The sequence below is a fragment of the Microcaecilia unicolor genome, chromosome 6, assembly GCF_901765095.1.
Source record: "Microcaecilia unicolor chromosome 6, aMicUni1.1, whole genome shotgun sequence".
Lineage (NCBI taxonomy): Eukaryota > Metazoa > Chordata > Amphibia > Gymnophiona > Siphonopidae > Microcaecilia > Microcaecilia unicolor.
In genome coordinates this window covers 189512964-189530479 of record NC_044036.1, presented here as the reverse complement: position 1 = coordinate 189530479, position 17516 = coordinate 189512964, and the positions used below count along the sequence as shown (strand labels likewise).

General features: G+C 43.4%; 1 protein-coding gene across 1 annotated transcript in view; it reads left to right on the top strand.

Annotated features, from left to right (window-relative positions):
• Positions 1-17516, top strand: part of RBM6 (RNA binding motif protein 6) — a 631054-nt gene that overhangs the window by 474082 nt on the left and 139456 nt on the right. The window contains 1 exon segment of the mRNA XM_030205417.1: positions 11651-11720. Coding sequence (XP_030061277.1) covers positions 11651-11720 — 70 coding nt within the window.

The window sequence follows — 17516 nt, the reverse complement described above, 5'->3', positions numbered from 1 at the left end:
AAAATATTATAGAAAAGGAGGAAGTGACGTCACCGATGTAGTCGGTAGCCGGTTTGTAGAGCTCCGCGGGTTTATAGTTATAAAAGAGTGTTTTACCCCTTGAAGAAGCGCGACCAATTACCTCCGCGAACGCAGAAATAGGATATAATATCCCATGGCGGCCAGGGAAAAAGTTGGCGAAATACAAGTATTCGGCGGATTCGCCGCGGGCGGTGAAAAGAGGGAACGCGGCTCTCCTTCAGAGCGGAGCTAAAATGGCGCCAAATGATGATGAGGAGCCTGACAATGATATGGAGGAACACAGCGCGGGTGAGGCTGAGGTAGAAAGAGTGAAATCATCGATGTTCAAAGAGCTCAAATCAGAGATGATTAACACCAGGAAAAGTATTCAGACAGCAGTAGCAGAGCTCCGGGAAGAGGTAAAAGATATGGGTCATCGTGTTAGTTGAGACTGAGGAGACGAATGGAAGCGCTAGCGGGAGAACTAAAGAATTTGAAGAAAGAAAGCTAATACAGAACAGCAAGTGAGAATGGATATAGAGCAACAAATAGAAGACTTGGAGAACCGTTCCGGCGTGTAATCTGCGCTTTAAAGGTGTGCCGGAAGAGTCTCAGTATAAAGAATAGAGAAGACTGTGCAAGAGATCTGTACCTTCATTTGAATCAAGGAAAAGATCCACAGGAGACGCAGGAAGGGGCCCACCGGAGTCTGGGACCGCAACGGGGTGACTTCCCCAGAGACATAGTTGTCTGCTTCCATGATTTCCAAGTGAAAGAAGCAATATGGCGGAAAGCACGTGCTCTGGGAGAAGTTGAATGGCGTAATGTGAAGGTGCAGATTTTTCAAGATTTGGCGAGAGTTACTTTGCAAAAAAGGCGAGACTTCAAAGACATAACGAGATATTTGCAAAGTCCGGCTTGCGCTATAGGTGGTTATATCCTAGAGGCATCCTGGTCTCAGTGGGCAGTCAAGCAAAGAAATACGCAACCAGAAGAAGCATGGAAAACTCTGGCGTCACTAGGCTGTACGGATTTGCCCGAAGTAACAGCAACATCTCAGAGCTCTCAGAAAGACAAATCCTCCAAGGTGCTGGGGGCTGGATCCAGCAAAGCAGAGGCAGTACCAGAAGGAGCCCAACTCATGAGGACCAGGGGCATGAGAGAGCTGTAGAAACCTGAAAATCCACTTGTCTCAGGGCTAATGCCCGGATTTAGGTCTGGTTCATGTATACTTTAATATAGGTGAAGTTATGTTAAGAACTGTAAAAGGTTTTGTTATATATGATTAAAGGGGGGAATGAATGTGATGGGTGATGATGGGTGAGGGGGGACACGGAGGATACATTATAGATGGATAACCATCGGAACGACACTTCCTTAGTGGATTAACTGGCATCTAGCTGGAGGCCAGTCAAGGGGACTCATTGGGAGAGGGGAGGGCAGGGGGGGGAAAAGGAGGGGGGTGGGATAAACAGTGGGCTATGGAATGTGAATGGTTTGAATACCCCTGAGAAAAGAAGTATCATATATAGGGAAATTCATAAAATGCATTGGGATATTGTTATGCTTCCGGAGACTCATATTCAAAAGAAAGATGAAAGATTAATACAATATAAAAATATGGGCACTGGATACTGTTCAGGCTGATCCTAGAGGGGGGGAAAAAGGGGGGTTTGGCAATTTATATAAAGGACACGGTCGCCTTGTCCACGAACAAACTATGGTGGAAGGCCAGGGTAGATGTATAGCGGTAAAGGTAAACCTAAATATCAACCACTTACATTAGTGAATATCTACGCTCCTAATGAGGGACAGGGCGCATTTTTTGAGGCTTTAAGGTTGGAAGTTGCTTCACTTTGTATCAGGAGAAATAATTCTGGGGGGTGATTTCAACTGGGCACTGACAGATTAGACCGCTCTAAAGGCGAGAGGGGAAGTGGTCAGGCTAATACGGCTAAAATATTGAGAATGGTCAAGGATCTGGACTTGACGATGTTTGGAGGATGCAGCATCCGGGGGCAGCGAACCTATTCTTTCTATTCTCATGCACAGCGTGCTTACACTAGGATAGATACTCTCTGGGGATCCCGCTAATCTATGGGGAACGGTTATGGGATTCGGGCATAGGAACCATTCATGCATCGGATCATGCGCCCATTTGATTTCTGGAAGGGGTTTAGGGAGAGAGCGGGGACATACATTTGGAGGCTAAATGAATACTTGCTAGATACTGTAGAGGCCTGTGAGGAAATTAGAATAGTGGTGCAGGAATATTTAACACATATGATAATGGGGATGTTTCTGATGGGATTCTTTGGGACGCCCTGAAGGTGGTAGTGAGAGGGCATTTGATTAGGAAAGGTAGTCAACGGAAGAGAGAGGGTCAACAACAGGAATTGAGGGTACGACAAAGACTGGCCATTTTAGAAGCTCAACATCAAGGAGGACGGAATCATGGAATCTGGGGGGAGTTGCAAGAATGTAGGGCGGAGTTACAGCAAATACAAATCCGCCAGATGGAATATCACAGAAACTCATGAGGCAGAAGTTTTTCGAGTTTAGTAATAAAGCGGGTAGGATGTTGGCGCGAAGTTTAAGACAACAGCGGTAGGCAGTACTATTACCAAGATAAAGGGGGCAGGGGATCAGTTGATTCACCAGGACAAGGAGATTCGGGAACGATTTGTCTCATATTACTCAGCTCTTTATACTAAAGAACGAGAGCCAGCAAGGAGGGAATTCAACAATATTTAGATGGGATGGGTCTACACAGGTTAACGGAGCAACAGAGGGAATATTTAGACAAACCTATTAGTTAGAGGAGATAGAAAGAGTAATCAAAGGCTTGAAAGGGGGGAAAGCACCTGGTCTGGATGGATACACGGCCAAATTCTTATAAACTGTTGGGGAGGGAATTAGGGCCCTGTTAGTGAGGGTAGGGAACGAATGTTTTCAAGACCGGGACGTTGCCGAAGAGCATGTACGCAGCGGGGATCTCGGTCCTCCCCAAACCAGGTCGAGATCCAACACTATGTGGCTCGTACAGGCCGATTTCTTTAATAAATATTGATATTAAGATATTGGCTAAGGTAATGGCCGAAAGAATTAATATATTTCTACCCCAGTTAATTCATAAAGATCAATCCGGCTTTATTCCTAAAAGGCAGGTAGCCGATAATATCCGGAGAACTCTAAACATCATATGGGAGGCGCAACAACGGGAGGAGGCTATGGTGCTGTTAACAACTGATGCAGAAAAGGCCTTCGACCGGGTGGAGTGGAATTATTTATGGGAGGTGTTAGAGGTTATGGGGTTTGGCCCAGGGGTTCTAAATTGGCTTCAGGGATATATGCAGCACCAGTGGCGCGGATAAAAGTGAATGGGGGATATTCAGAACAGGTACAGATACAGAGAGGTACTAGGCAGGGCTGTCCCCTTTCCCCTTTGCTTTCTCGCTATAGCGATTGAGCCGCTAGCACAGAAGATTAGGGAGACAACCCAGATACGGGGATTCCAAGCAGGAGCATGGGAAACACAAGATAGCTTTATTTGCGGACGATATTCTCTTTTATGTAAGCCACCCTGAAGAGACTTTAACCCCATTTGTAATGAGATACGAGCTTTGGAGAGTTGTCTGGATTTAAAGTAATTATGATAAATCCGAAATTTTGGGCATCACGGGTCTCCTACTTTTTTGGAGGGCTTGTTGCAAAAATTTTCCTTTAGGCATGCACGGGATAATTTTAAATATTTAGGAATACGGCTCCCAAGGGACTTATCGCAGCTATATGGATTGAATTATGCCCCACTGTTTCGGGAGCTGCGCTCAGACATGAGTAGGTGGAAAAATGGACTATATCCTGGTGGGGGCAAGATAGGCTGTGATAAAGATGAACCTGGTTCCCACGGATGCTGTTCCTCTTCCAAACATTGCCGTTAGATGGTCCCCTCAACAGTTCTAAGTAAACTACAATCTGATATCTCCCAGTTTGCGTGGGGGGGCAAGCGGTTAGAATCTCGAAAAGAATTATGTGGGGGAGTGTGGAGGAGGGGGGAAGGGGGTTACCCAATATATTATGGTACTACCAGGCAGCGCAGTTAAAACAGGTGGCGGAATGGAGCAAAGGACATAGATCGCCAGTGGCTACCTTGGAGCAAGACTTGGTACCTTGGTGTAATCTGGAACGAGGAGTGTGGGGATCTGAAAAGATGTATAACATTCATCAGGGGACTAACAATCCATTCATAGCTCACCTGCAACGTATTTGGGATGTATTAAAGACCAAATTTAAGCAGGGGGTAAAAACCTCTACCCTAGCCTATATTAGCCAAGAAGCTGAGTTCCCCGCAGGGCGAGAGGGAGGGGTATTTCGGGAGTGGAATCGGAAGGGTTTGAAGCGATTCAGGGATCTTATGTCTGAAGGGGTATTAAGAGAGTTTGTAACTCTTCAGAGGAAGTTCGGCCTGCCAGAATCTGATTACTATGCCTATTTACAAGTTAGGCACTTTATGAGGGGGCAAGGGTGGTTGCAGTCTGATCCAAGGGAACGAGAGATACTGGAAAACATATGGGAAACCTTAGAGGGAGGGAGGAAGGGTATATCTAGACTCTATAGGTATATTAGGGGAGATAAAATGATGAAATTACCCTATATGTCTGTGTGGGAGCGAGAGCTAAATATTGAAATGAGTGTGAAGGAATGGGAAAGGGTGTGTATGGAGGTGAAAAAAGCATCTATCTGTGTATTAATTAAAGAAAATGTTTACAAAGTTTTAAGTAGATGGTATTACACACCGGATAGGTTAAAACGAATATACCCCATGGTATCCGACCAATGCTGGCGGTGTAATACCGGGACAGGTAGTTTTTTGCATGTATGGTGGGAATGTCCTTCTATCCAGCCCTTCTGGGTGGATGTTACCATGCACTTAACATGCATTCTGGACACACAATTTCCAGCAGAGCCAAAATGGTTCTTATTAGGATGGGAAAATAAACGGGGCCAGAAATGGCAAAGGCGGCTTAAAAGACTGGGGTTAGCAGCCGCAAAGTTGGAAATTGCGGCACACTGGAAACAGAGAATTGGCCCCACTATCGCAACCTGGAAGATGAGAATCAGGAGCATTGTGGGCCTGGAGCAACTGACTGATAGGAGAATGGGCAGATACAAACCTGATGCTAAAGAGTGGACACATTTGGAGAGACTATGGTCTAATGCATTGCCCGTACAGGGGATCTAACCATGCCTTGGTATGTAATGAGTGGGAGGGGGAGGGGGCTGGGAGAAAATCATTAAAACTTATGGTTGTAGATTGAGATGTAACTCAACTGTTTGGTGTATTTCAGAAGTTTGAAGGCTGCATTGCCTTATACTGTATTCTTTAAGTTGTGTTTAATAAAAATTTTCAAAATTAAAAATATTATAGAAAAAATTGTACAGGAATTAGAGAGAATTAAAAGTCTTTTTAATTACTCGCCCACCAGCACAGCATCAGACATCAGTTGTAAAGTTATAACAAAACTTACAAAATCTAACATCAGTACTTCTGGTAATTATAAGTAATTAGACTAATTATATAAAGAAGAGAAAAAGAAGGAAGAAGAGTTTGTTCCTCATACAAAAGTCACAGAACAGAGAGAGAGAAGAGAGAGAAAGATTCTTAAATATAGAGAATTAGATTCTACGAAGGGGGGGAGAACACCCCTTCGGGGAAAAACCATAGGCCATTGGATGGATCTGAAACTCTCTCAAAGCATGCCTAGTTTTTCAGAGTTCCTTTGTCTGCAGCGTGGTTTTATAGGTTGTGGTGAGCATCCACCTCTCCTCTACCCTGGACCAATCATAGGTGCTGCATATGGGCTAGAGATTTGTAATTGGGTCTTTCATATGTGCTGGAAGCTTGCAATTGGTCCTTGCCATACCTTTTCTCAGTAAATCACTTTTGTAACAGAATATACCAGGTATCTGAGTTGCCTTAGCAACATTTTCACCATCAGAGCATGTGACCAGCCAGAAATTCCTTCATGTGACTGATAGGAAAAGAGAGATGGGGGATGGGAAATAGTGCAGTATACCTGAAGTAAAACTTTATAGCTTATAGCTAAAAATTATAGACAGGTGGGGGAAGGAAATAGAGCAAGAAGGTGAGGGGACTGAGACAAGAAACAGCGTGAGAAAGTTCAGGGAGGGTGAGAGTGAGTGTGAGAGGGAGCAGTGACAGAGAGAAAAGGGAATGGGGGGAAGGGTAAGAGAGTGGGATGGGAAGCAGGGATAGAGAAGGAAAGGGGAACAGAGAGTGGAAGAGGGAGGGATAGGAGGTGAGAGTGCAAGAAAGTGGAAAGTTTAGGAAGTGCAAGGAGAGAGAGAGAGAGAGACATGATGCCTATATGACAAAAGACAGAAGCATGCTCCCCCCCCCCATCACAACACCCCTGCCTGCAGATATCCTACTCACACCCCCAACACAGATAAATCCCATACAACACACACCAGCAGAGAGAGAGAGAGCGACATCACATTCCCACAGATACACACCTACACTCTCAAACACAGTAACGTAATAAATGACGTCAGATAAATACCTGTACATTCCATCCAGGCTGCCCAACAATATGCCAAAACCACACCCATGTTATGCATGTTATGGTCATTCATGATTAAGCAGTGGTTGGCAATTTGCCATCATGCCAAGCACATATAAGCAGTTAAATATGAAGCAGTCTTAGCCACATTTAGCCTGCCATGAGTGGGAAACCGCGGGGTACAAATGTAACAAAAGAAAAAAACAATATAATGGTGATACCTCGGTTTTCGTTGATAATCCGTCCAAAAACAATCAATGAAAACCGAAACAGACGAAAACCGAGACAATTATTTCCATAAGAATCAATGTAAATCCAATTAATTCGTTCTAGACACTCCAAAATACATACCAAAAGTACATTTCATAGAGAATAAATATAGTCCCATGATGGAGCTAAAGGGAAAGGGTTAACTTATTAGCAAGGGAAACTCTTAACAGGGACAATGAGATTTGAGCACATGTGATTTTATCTTGCGCGCGTTGCGTTAGATGCGCGGGGTGATGCTCACACAACGAGAATGCCACAATGAGCAGGAGAACGCGTGGGTCGCCCTTTGTTTTCGCAAAATTAGCAGTGAAAACCGAGGTAACCAACGAAATCCGAGACAAAAGTTTCACTGAAAAAATCAACGAAAACCGAAACCGACGATAACCGAAGTCAACGAAAACCGAGGTTTCAGTGTATATAAAACCAAAAGTATTTTTAACAGCATTTAACTTGATAATTTTAAGTTTAAGATGTTTTCCCCCTCCCCCTTGAGATTCACAGAACCCCTCATTCATATCATATGATGGTAAAAGGATATACAATACACAGACTTGATATTCATCTTTCTCTTGCTATTTATGGGGGACAGACCGTAGAAGTGCGTCTGGTACTTAGTTCCCGACTTCTGGAGTTGCCGAATCTACATCTGTCTCACCATTTGCAGGACAGAGACCACAGAAATGTGTCAGACACTGGCCTTTGTCCCCGTCTACTGGAATTGCTGAATTACATCTGCCTTTTCCTATTTGAAACTGTACAGCGCTGCGTAACCCTAGTAGCGCTTTAGAAATGTTAAGTAGTAGTAGTATTTGAGGAACACAGAGCAAAGAAGTCCAAACTGCTCTTGCCCAACATAATAATATCAACAGCCATGTGTTGATTCCATCCTCTTTTCTATTTCCCTTATGTTTATCCCATGCATTTTTAAATTCCCTCTCTGTTTTTGATTCCATCACCTCCAGCATCCACTACCCTCTCTGTGAAAAAGTATTTCCTGATGTTACTCCTAATTCTGCCACCCTGCAACCTCAGTTCATGTCCTCTAGTTCTACTGCTTCCATGTTTCTGGAAGAGATTTTTTTTTGTTCATTCGTATATTAATACCTTTCAAGTCCTTAAATGTCTGTGTCAATATCACTCACCCACACCTGTCATGTAGCTCCCCAATCACCACACAGTCCCTACCACACTAGAGAGACACTTTGCCATATCTCTTCCCACATCATTTTCTATATAGCTATATATGAGTTTGCAAATGAAGAAAGGGAAAATTGCACCATCATGCCACACTATTAAATGTGCACTTTAAACGTTTGTTTATTGCATTTTTGACCTTTTTAACTTTGTCTTTTGTTTTAGTCAGTATTTTCATCTTTTTATCTCTACATTATCTCTGCAGCTCTTTTTTTAGAGGGAGGGAAGCAGTCGCAATACATAGCTCCTTCTCTGATTTCCTCCCCTTTCCCCCAGTGTTTCAGATGCAAGTGGAAGTACCAATCAGCCTCATACTTGGAAATATTCATTGAAACATAGAAAATGATGACAGATAAAGACCATATGGCCTGTCAAGTCTGCCCATATATACCTTCTACTATCCCTTCCTCTCCCTTAGAGATCCTGCGTGCTTGTCCCATGCTTTCTTGAATTTAGATCCAGTCTTTGTCTCCACTACCTCCACTGGGAAGCCATTCTATTCATCTACCACCCAAGTCTGCTGTGGAAGGCACTTCATCCCTTCTTTGATTAGATGTTGTAACCAGGTACCTCTCTTGTGCAGCCAAGGATAGAACAATCTCCTCCAGCCACAGGCTCCCGGCACAATGAAGAAATAGATGTCCACCAGTAACTTCAATCTTAAGGACTTTTATTCCATGCAGGTTTCTAGTACACAGTTCCAACAGCAGCATAGCATATACCAGGATTCAATACAGGCTTACAGGCTCCAGTCTGGGCGCTTTATCCAATGCACAATACACAGTAATTCAATTCCCAAGACAAACAGTTCTTTCAGTTCATCATCACAGTTCAGTCACCAAGCAGCATTTTCTACCTTCTATCCTCTTTATCTTCAGGAGAGTTCAATATTTTAGGGACTCCTTCTACCCAAGGGTTTTCCCCTGCATCAGCTTCACAGTGAATGCAATACTTTTGGGACTTCCTCTCGCCCAAGGAATCTTAGCCTGCTTCAGTACTTTAGGGACCTCCCTGCCCAAGGATTTTCAGCCTGCAAACACTTCTCTCCTTCTCTCTCCTGAACTGAACTAATGAGACTCCTTCCCACCTGCCTAATCAATCCCTGGCTTCAGCTGCCACAACCAATCATTCTCCACTCATTAGCTTCTCTACACACCCATACCAGCTGAGTTGAGCATTAGCCTAATGAGGAGCTCCTGCACACAGGGTTTCCTAGCTCTCTGCCCCCCTAGGACAGCCAACCTACACCTCCTGTTAGCCTAAACCCATGTCTTCCCCCATTGCAGCTAGGAGTCCAGTCCGGGTTTTCCATCTCACCCCCTGGCTCCTTGCCTGCAATGCCTTCAGACTGAAGCTGCCTTAACCCAACTAACCTGGATGTGACTTTATCACAATGTGCACCATCTCTGCAGCTCTTGGAAAACTATTCCATGGGCCAGAAAGCTGAAACACTGTCCATGGCACCATCCTCCCAGCCACACCTTCATCTTCAGGATGCAAGCTTTGTTGCTTCAGTCTTTACCCTCAGCACAGAGGATTGACGAAAACACCGCCTGCACTCCTGTGTTTTTCACCCATTCTCCCAAAACCATTAAGCCACTTCTGATACATTCTGTAGGCTACCTAGCAAAGTCATTCTTGCCAGCATGGATGAATAGCATCGGGTAGTAGTTAGCAGGCTCAAATTGTATACACTGCTTGTATAATGCTAGGAATTATTTGAAAGATATTAGAGAATAAAAGTGATATTGTAGTGCCTCTGTATATGTGTAAGCTGTGATCACATCTTGAGTATTGTATATATTTCTATTCACCCCGTTCCACAAAATATAGTAGAGCTAGAGAAGGTACAGAGAATAGTAACAAAATGGTAGAGGGTGTGAAACAGCTTTCTTATGAAGGAAGATTTTAAGGTAGGGCTTTTCATTTTAGAAAGCAAAATCAAATCAAGTTTATGATGGCGTATAACAAGTAAATAGGGACAACCAATGTGACACTGTGATACTAGGGTACATAGCAGATAGGTGTGGTGGTAGAGTGGCACTCTTTTGAGAATTCCATAGAGTCAAGTAGGATCACGTTCTGCAGAAAATGGATTATACTCTGAAATCTCTATGAAAATACCATGTGTCATTGGGAAGTGTATAGCAAACAGCCCTAGGTTCAGGGGGGACACTCCATATACCTAACTCATGGTATATTTACAACAAATTTAAGGAACTATTTATTCAGACAGTATACATTTAAGTTGTTGGGTGTGGTCAAGGATAGTAGTATAGCTGGATTTTTAAAAGGTTTAGACCTTTTATTTGTGGGGGGGGGGGGGGCAGATTATTAATAACTATTAGCCAGACAGATCTGAATCAAACAACATGGAATAATATTTCCCTTTACGGTATGTTGGGTTCTTCTTCCAAGGCAACTGCTGGGCTTTATAGGCTGTTGGTCTTGCACATTCTGCTATTTCTTATATTCTTAGATTGTTTACCTTGAAAAATTAGTACAAAGTAGAGCAACACTAGGAAAGGATTTTACTGTTTCTGCATCACACTCAGCATGAGATGTTTGAAAAACATAGTTTTCTCTATCTTCTGAAGGTAGTTGCAGAAGAAAATATTGTGCCTTCAAGAGACTTTGTAAAGAAGAAATCCAAATGGTTTTCCTATCAGCGTAATATATTTTGTGCAACATGAATTTGGGACAAATATCTCCAGATACTCAGGCACTAATTGTGTAGAATTTAAATTATTGTGCTTTTATTGAAATAGCTAGACATCCAGTTTTGAGCGAATCTGAGCCCAAAGTGGGTGGGCACACAATTTTCTCTCTTCTCCTTCACTCCCCTCTTGACCCCCCCCCCCCCCCCCCCCCCATACAAAATATATATACCTGAGCTGGTGAGGATCCTCAAGCCCCACCAGCTGAAGACAACCTCCTCCATGCCATCTCCCAAGCTCAGCAGTTGGCAGCAGTGTCACAGGACTGATGCCGGCATCTCCCCCTGCACATCCTCAATTTTTGTGCCCAACCAAAATTGCCACACCTTTGCTGTGGTTGGTGAGGATCCCCTATCCCTGACCACCACCTCCTACTGCGGGGCTAACTGCTGAGCTTAGGAGATAGTCTGGCCGCAGGAGGGGGAGGTCTTCAGCTGTCAGGGCTTGGTATCCCCACCAGCCACAGCAAGGGGGTGACAACGTGGGTGGGCCCCTGCCTACCTGAGCACATCCTTTGCTATGCCACTGCTTTAAGTTTAAGTGATCATCTTTTGTGTGGAGGTAATAAGTTATTCATAGTCCTAAGTGACGAGTTTAAGGCAAACTCAAACCTTCAACAGGGTCACTACTTTTCTTGGTAAATACATTTGCTAAACATAGTACTACTGAATCAAACCAAACGAAGTAGCTCATATTTCAAAGCTTAATAAGATTATCCTTGTGTTTCTGTTTTGGGACACTTTTAATTAGGCTAACCTTGGTAGTTGTGCTCATCCATGATTTGAGGCAATATATTTCCGTACTTCTCTCTAGATATGACATAAAAGGATATTGTGTCTGTATGTCATGGGTTTTCCATGTAATCATATAATCTTCCTGTTCCAGGGTAAAAAGAGAGAAGGAGCCAGCAGGGGTAGACACACTTCTGGTGAAGCTTCCCGGCAGAGTGAGCACCGTAAGTTCTCTCTTTACATCACAAGAATGAAGCAACAAGATTTAACTCCTATTTGAAAAAAAAAAAAAATCCCAGCAAACCGTGAGCTAGCATAGGATTTAGGTAACTAGTACAGCCCACAGAGACAACCCAGCTGTTAGAAGAAAGCAGAAACAGGGTGAGACAAGAAAATAAAGGGGCACAAGGATTCCTTTTAAAGTAGTCTACTTGGTGTTAGAGAAATGGCTGAGTCCTAAGGTGCTTATGTCTGTTAATAGTTCTGAACAAAGAGTTTGCAGGACTAGACTTGTTCAAATTTTGTGAGAGGACTGAGAGGTAGTAGCTGGACAAAATTGATACTAATATGATGTCACAGGTTTATGATGGTTAAAATGTTAATGCTGTACTAGACATAAGGTTATAATGTTATAGAATGAGAGCAACACATGGTATGCTATAAAGTCTTTGAGCAATTAATTTAGGAAACATAAAAAACAATTGTTGATAACCCATTCCTTGAGATATACCAACCAGTTGGATTTTCAGGATATCTAAAATATGTAGGAGATAAATTTGCAAATCAATTGCTCGTACATATTCATAGTGGAAAGCCATATATTCAGAAAATTTGCTGGATAGCTATATATATTATATAACAGATTTTTTTTATTTAAAAATTTTCTACTCCACACGATTGTACAATTCTTGACGGATCACGATGTTACATACACTATAAAAATAGTTTAAAAAAAAAAAAAAGAGCATATATTCAGTGTGACAATTGGACTCTTGCTGAACACAGGGGGAATCTATCAGTAGCCATCAATATATTAAAACAGTCATCGCTAACCATCAGGAAATGCTTGAATACAAAGAAATGCTTTCAAATGTTTGAAATTGAGTCATACTATGTAAATCAAAGGGAAGTGCCGTCACCAAGCCGTGATGGCTGCTTGAGCGAAGAGCTCCGGCTGTCCCACAACGAAAAGCAGGAAAAAAAAAAGCGAATAATGAGACGAAATTACAAATAAAACGGTTGCAGAGTACAGCGGAATAGCGGGTGACGCTAATAGGCATGGCAACTCGGGCCCCAAAACAATCCCTGGTGAACTTTGCCTATGTGAGTTCCAGCGGCTCGACGCAGCAGGCCGCAACACAAAAGAAAAGCAGCATGGCGGCAGATATCGCAAGCGAGCGGCCAGCACAGCAACAACAATTACAAGGATCGCAACCTCTCTTCACGCAGGAAGAGGCCATAAACGTAGAAACTGAGCCGATCTTGGAAATCAGAGACTGGCTGAAAGAAATAACGGGAGAACTAAAGGCACTCCGCGCTGATCTAAACACCCTCAGGGCGGACCTGCGAGGAGAAATTGCAGTGCTGGGATCCCGAGTTGCAGATACAGAAGAGCGCCTAGAAGATCAGAGTGAGATAATTCATGCTTTAAACGACCAGAGCACAGAGGAGAGGAAAAATATTCAACAACTCTGGGACAAAATGGAGGATATCGAGAACAGGAGTAGACGTCACAATATCAGAATCCGCGGCATACCTGAGACCCCTTTATATGCGAACTGTGAGAACACAGTGCAACAGGTGACCAGTGCACTCCTGAAGGAATTACAAATAAATAAAGATCCCTCAGAGATAGCCATAGAGAGGGCGCATCGAGCACTGGGGGCACCCAGAAATAACCAGCCAAAAGATGTGATAGCCTGCTTTGTGGATTATAACTGAAAGAGAAAATAATGCAAGCAGCACGAGAACACCCAGAGTTTAAATGGGATACGCACCAGATACAATTATATCAAGATTTAGCAGCATCCACATTACGTCGACAAGCCGAGCTACGCCCGATAACCCAATATCTTCGCATGCAGAATATTCAATACAGATGGAGCCATCCCTTTGCATTGCGCTTCTACAAAGAGGGTAAGCTTCACCAGATCAGAGAAGCGGCGGAGGCAGCATTGATATTCCCAGAAAAGGATCTCAGCAACATGGTGGCGCCAGCGCGAGGGACGGGATCCCTACACAGAGAAAACCAAGATGGCAACGGGTGACAGCCAGAAAAAGACGCCTACAACATCAACAGTTGGATACTACCTTGCGAGGAGGAGACTGGGTTACAACATGAGTATTATTGAACTAACTAAGAACCACAGGTCTAAATGGGGCTGCTGACGAATAAGCAGTGAGCAAGAAGTAAACTACACAGAACAGTCAAGTTTAAGGACTGAGAGGTAGTAGCTGGACAAAATTGATACTAATATGATGTCACAGGTTTATGATGGTTAAAATGTTAATGCTGTACTAGATATAAGGTTATAATGTTATAACGTTTAAGAAATTACATTAGAGTATTAGGCTATGTTATCTTTAGTGATTGAGCAGTGGGACACGAGACAGTCACCACTAACCCAAAAACACCTGATCCTGATATGGCAGGTGAAGAGCATAATGGGAGAGGGGTAAAGGGGGGATTGAGGGGGACCTATACAGTGATACTAGCCAGTCAAAAAACAAAGTGGTACACTAAGGAGAGGGCATTGGGCGACAACCGGGGATGGGAGCATGCAGAGAACACTAAAAAGAAGAAATATGGGCACCATTGACTTACTTACTATCAATGTAAAAGGATTAAATTCCTCAGTAAAATTCCAACTTATGTTTAGGGAGGCGATGCGCCTGGGAGCAGATATAATATTCGCCCAAGAAACGCACTTATTGCCTAAGCATGAAAAACTATGCAGACATGGGCATTATAAAGACATATATTTTGCCTCCAACCATATAGAGAACAAGAAAAAGGTATTGATTGCCTTAACACAGAAACACCCATGGCAGGTGCGGCGAGTGGTGAGAGATAAGGGAGGCCGATATATTCTGATAGTATTACATCTGGGGACAGAGGTCTATACCTTAATGAACATCTATGCACCCAATGCGCAGCAAGGATCTTTTTACACAGAAATAGCTAAAATCATAGTGTTGCATGTTAAAGGGGAACTATTGATAGGAGGGGACTTTAACTTAACACCACGCCCATTGATGGATAATTCAAAAAAGGGAATCCGTTATGCGCGAGCAGATCGAGCTAGATTACACAAATTTATTTCTCAATGGCAGATGATAGATATATGGAGGTACAATAATCCGACATCCCATAGCTATACTTACTACTCTACTGTGCATGATTCATATTCCAGAATAGATCTTTGGCTGGGAGGGCAAGCTCTAATACAGAAGGTGCAAAAGATCCAGATACAGAACAGGACCTGGTCGGATCATGCACCACTTACGCTGCGAATATCATGTACAGCAACAAGGGCGTCTCCGTCAATATGGCGCATGGATGACAGTATGTTAGCAGATACAAACGTGGTAAAGCAATTGGAAAATGACATCAACAATTACATAAAGGAAAACGACACGGGGGATGTAAGGAAAGAGATAGTTTGGGATGGATTGAAGGCAGTTAGGACAAATCATATCATTCCAAGCATATCGGAAACGACAACGAGCAAAAACACAACAATTACATGCAGAATTAGAAGCAATACAAACAGAGGTAGCTAGAGGCACACCACCACCTAATGCCACGACACGAAGTCACCAAATACAAATGGAATTGAGGGAACTCCAATTGGCAGAAATAGCAGAAGCCCTTCAAAAAACACAACAACAACATTTTGAATTTGGCAATAAAGCGTCTCGCTTATTAGCATACAAATAAAAAAAAAACAGACTGAAAAACTACATACATGCAATTGATGAGGGTGTCTGGCAAAAAACAACCACAACGAAAGGTATTAGGAAGGCCTTCTTGGAATTTTATAAGCAATTATATAGAGATGAGGTTAAACCAGACATTCAGACAATACAGGAGTATTTAGAAAATATGGCGCTGCCCCAAATTGCCCTAAATCAAAATGCCAAACTGTCGGCACCGATAGAGATGGAGGAGGTACAATGGGCCATCTCTAACCTACCGAATGGAAAAGCGCCAGGACTCGATGGGTTCACAAATAGATTCTACAAACGCTTTCGGCAGATTTTAGCCCCACTATTAACACGAGTTTTAAATGCAATAGAACAACTAGACAAGTTACCGCACTCCTGGAGGCTAGCACATATTACACTAATATTAAAGCCGGGCAAAACTCCAACACAATGTGGTTCATATCGCCCAATATCATTGCTAGATACAGATTATAAGATATTTACAAAAATCCTAGCTAAGCGCTTGCAGCATCTTATGCCACAACTAGTAAAAGATGATCAAACAGGGTTCATAGAGGGCAGGCAAACATTTGATAATATCAGAAGAGCTCTGCACCTCATACAGGAAGTAAATAGTAAACAACAACCAACAGTGGAGAAAGCGTTTGATAGGGTCCACTGGCCCTACAGTGGGGGAAATAAGTATTTGATCCCTTGCTGATTTTGTAAGTTGCCCACTGACAAAGACATGAGCAGCCCATAATTGAAGGGTAGGTTATTGGTAACAGTGAGAGATAGCACATCACAAATTAAATCCGGAAAATCACATTGTGGAAAGTATATGAATTTATTTGCATTCTGCAGAGGGAAATAAGTATTTGATCCCCCACCAACCAGTAAGAGATCTGGCCCCTACAGACCAGGTAGATGCTCCAAATCAACTCGTTACCTGCATGACAGACAGCTGTCGGCAATGGTCACCTGTATGAAAGACACCTGTCCACAGACTCAGTGAATCAGTCAGACTCTAACCTCTACAAAATGGCCAAGAGCAAGGAGCTGTCTAAGGATGTCAGGGACAAGATCATACACCTGCACAAGGCTGGAATGGGCTACAAAACCATCAGTAAGACGCTGGGCGAGAAGGAGACAACTGTTGGTGCCATAGTAAGAAAATGGAAGAAGTACAAAATGACTGTCAATCGACAAAGATCTGGGGCTCCACGCAAAATCTCACCTCGTGGGGTATCCTTGATCATGAGGAAGGTTAGAAATCAGCCTACAACTACAAGGGGGGAACTTGTCAATGATCTCAAGGCAGCTGGGACCACTGTCACCACGAAAACCATTGGTAACACATTACGACATAACGGATTGCAATCCTGCAGTGCCCGCAAGGTCCCCCTGCTCCGGAAGGCACATGTGACGGCCCGTCTGAAGTTTGCCAGTGAACACCTGGATGATGCCGAGAGTGATTGGGAGAAGGTGCTGTGGTCAGATGAGACAAAAATTGAGCTCTTTGGCATGAACTCAACTCGCCGTGTTTGGAGGAAGAGAAATGCTGCCTATGACCCAAAGAACACCGTCCCCACTGTCAAGCATGGAGGTGGAAATGTTATGTTTTGGGGGTGTTTCTCTGCTAAGGGCACAGGACTACTTCACCGCATCAATGGGAGAATGGATGGGGCCATGTACCGTACAATTCTGAGTGACAACCTCCTTCCCTCCGCCAGGGCCTTAAAAATGGGTCGTGGCTGGGTCTTCCAGCACGACAATGACCCAAAACATACAGCCAAGGCAACAAAGGAGTGGCTCAGGAAGAAGCACATTAGGGTCATGGAGTGGCCTAGCCAGTCACCAGACCTTAATCCCATTGAAAACTTATGGAGGGAGCTGAAGCTGCGAGTTGCCAAGCGACAGCCCAGAACTCTTAATGATTTAGAGATGATCTGCAAAGAGGAGTGGACCAAAATTCCTCCTGACATGTGTGCAAACCTCATCATCAACTACAGAAGACGTCTGACCGCTGTGCTTGCCAACAAGGGTTTTGCCACCAAGTATTAGGTCTTGTTTGCCAGAGGGATTAAATACTT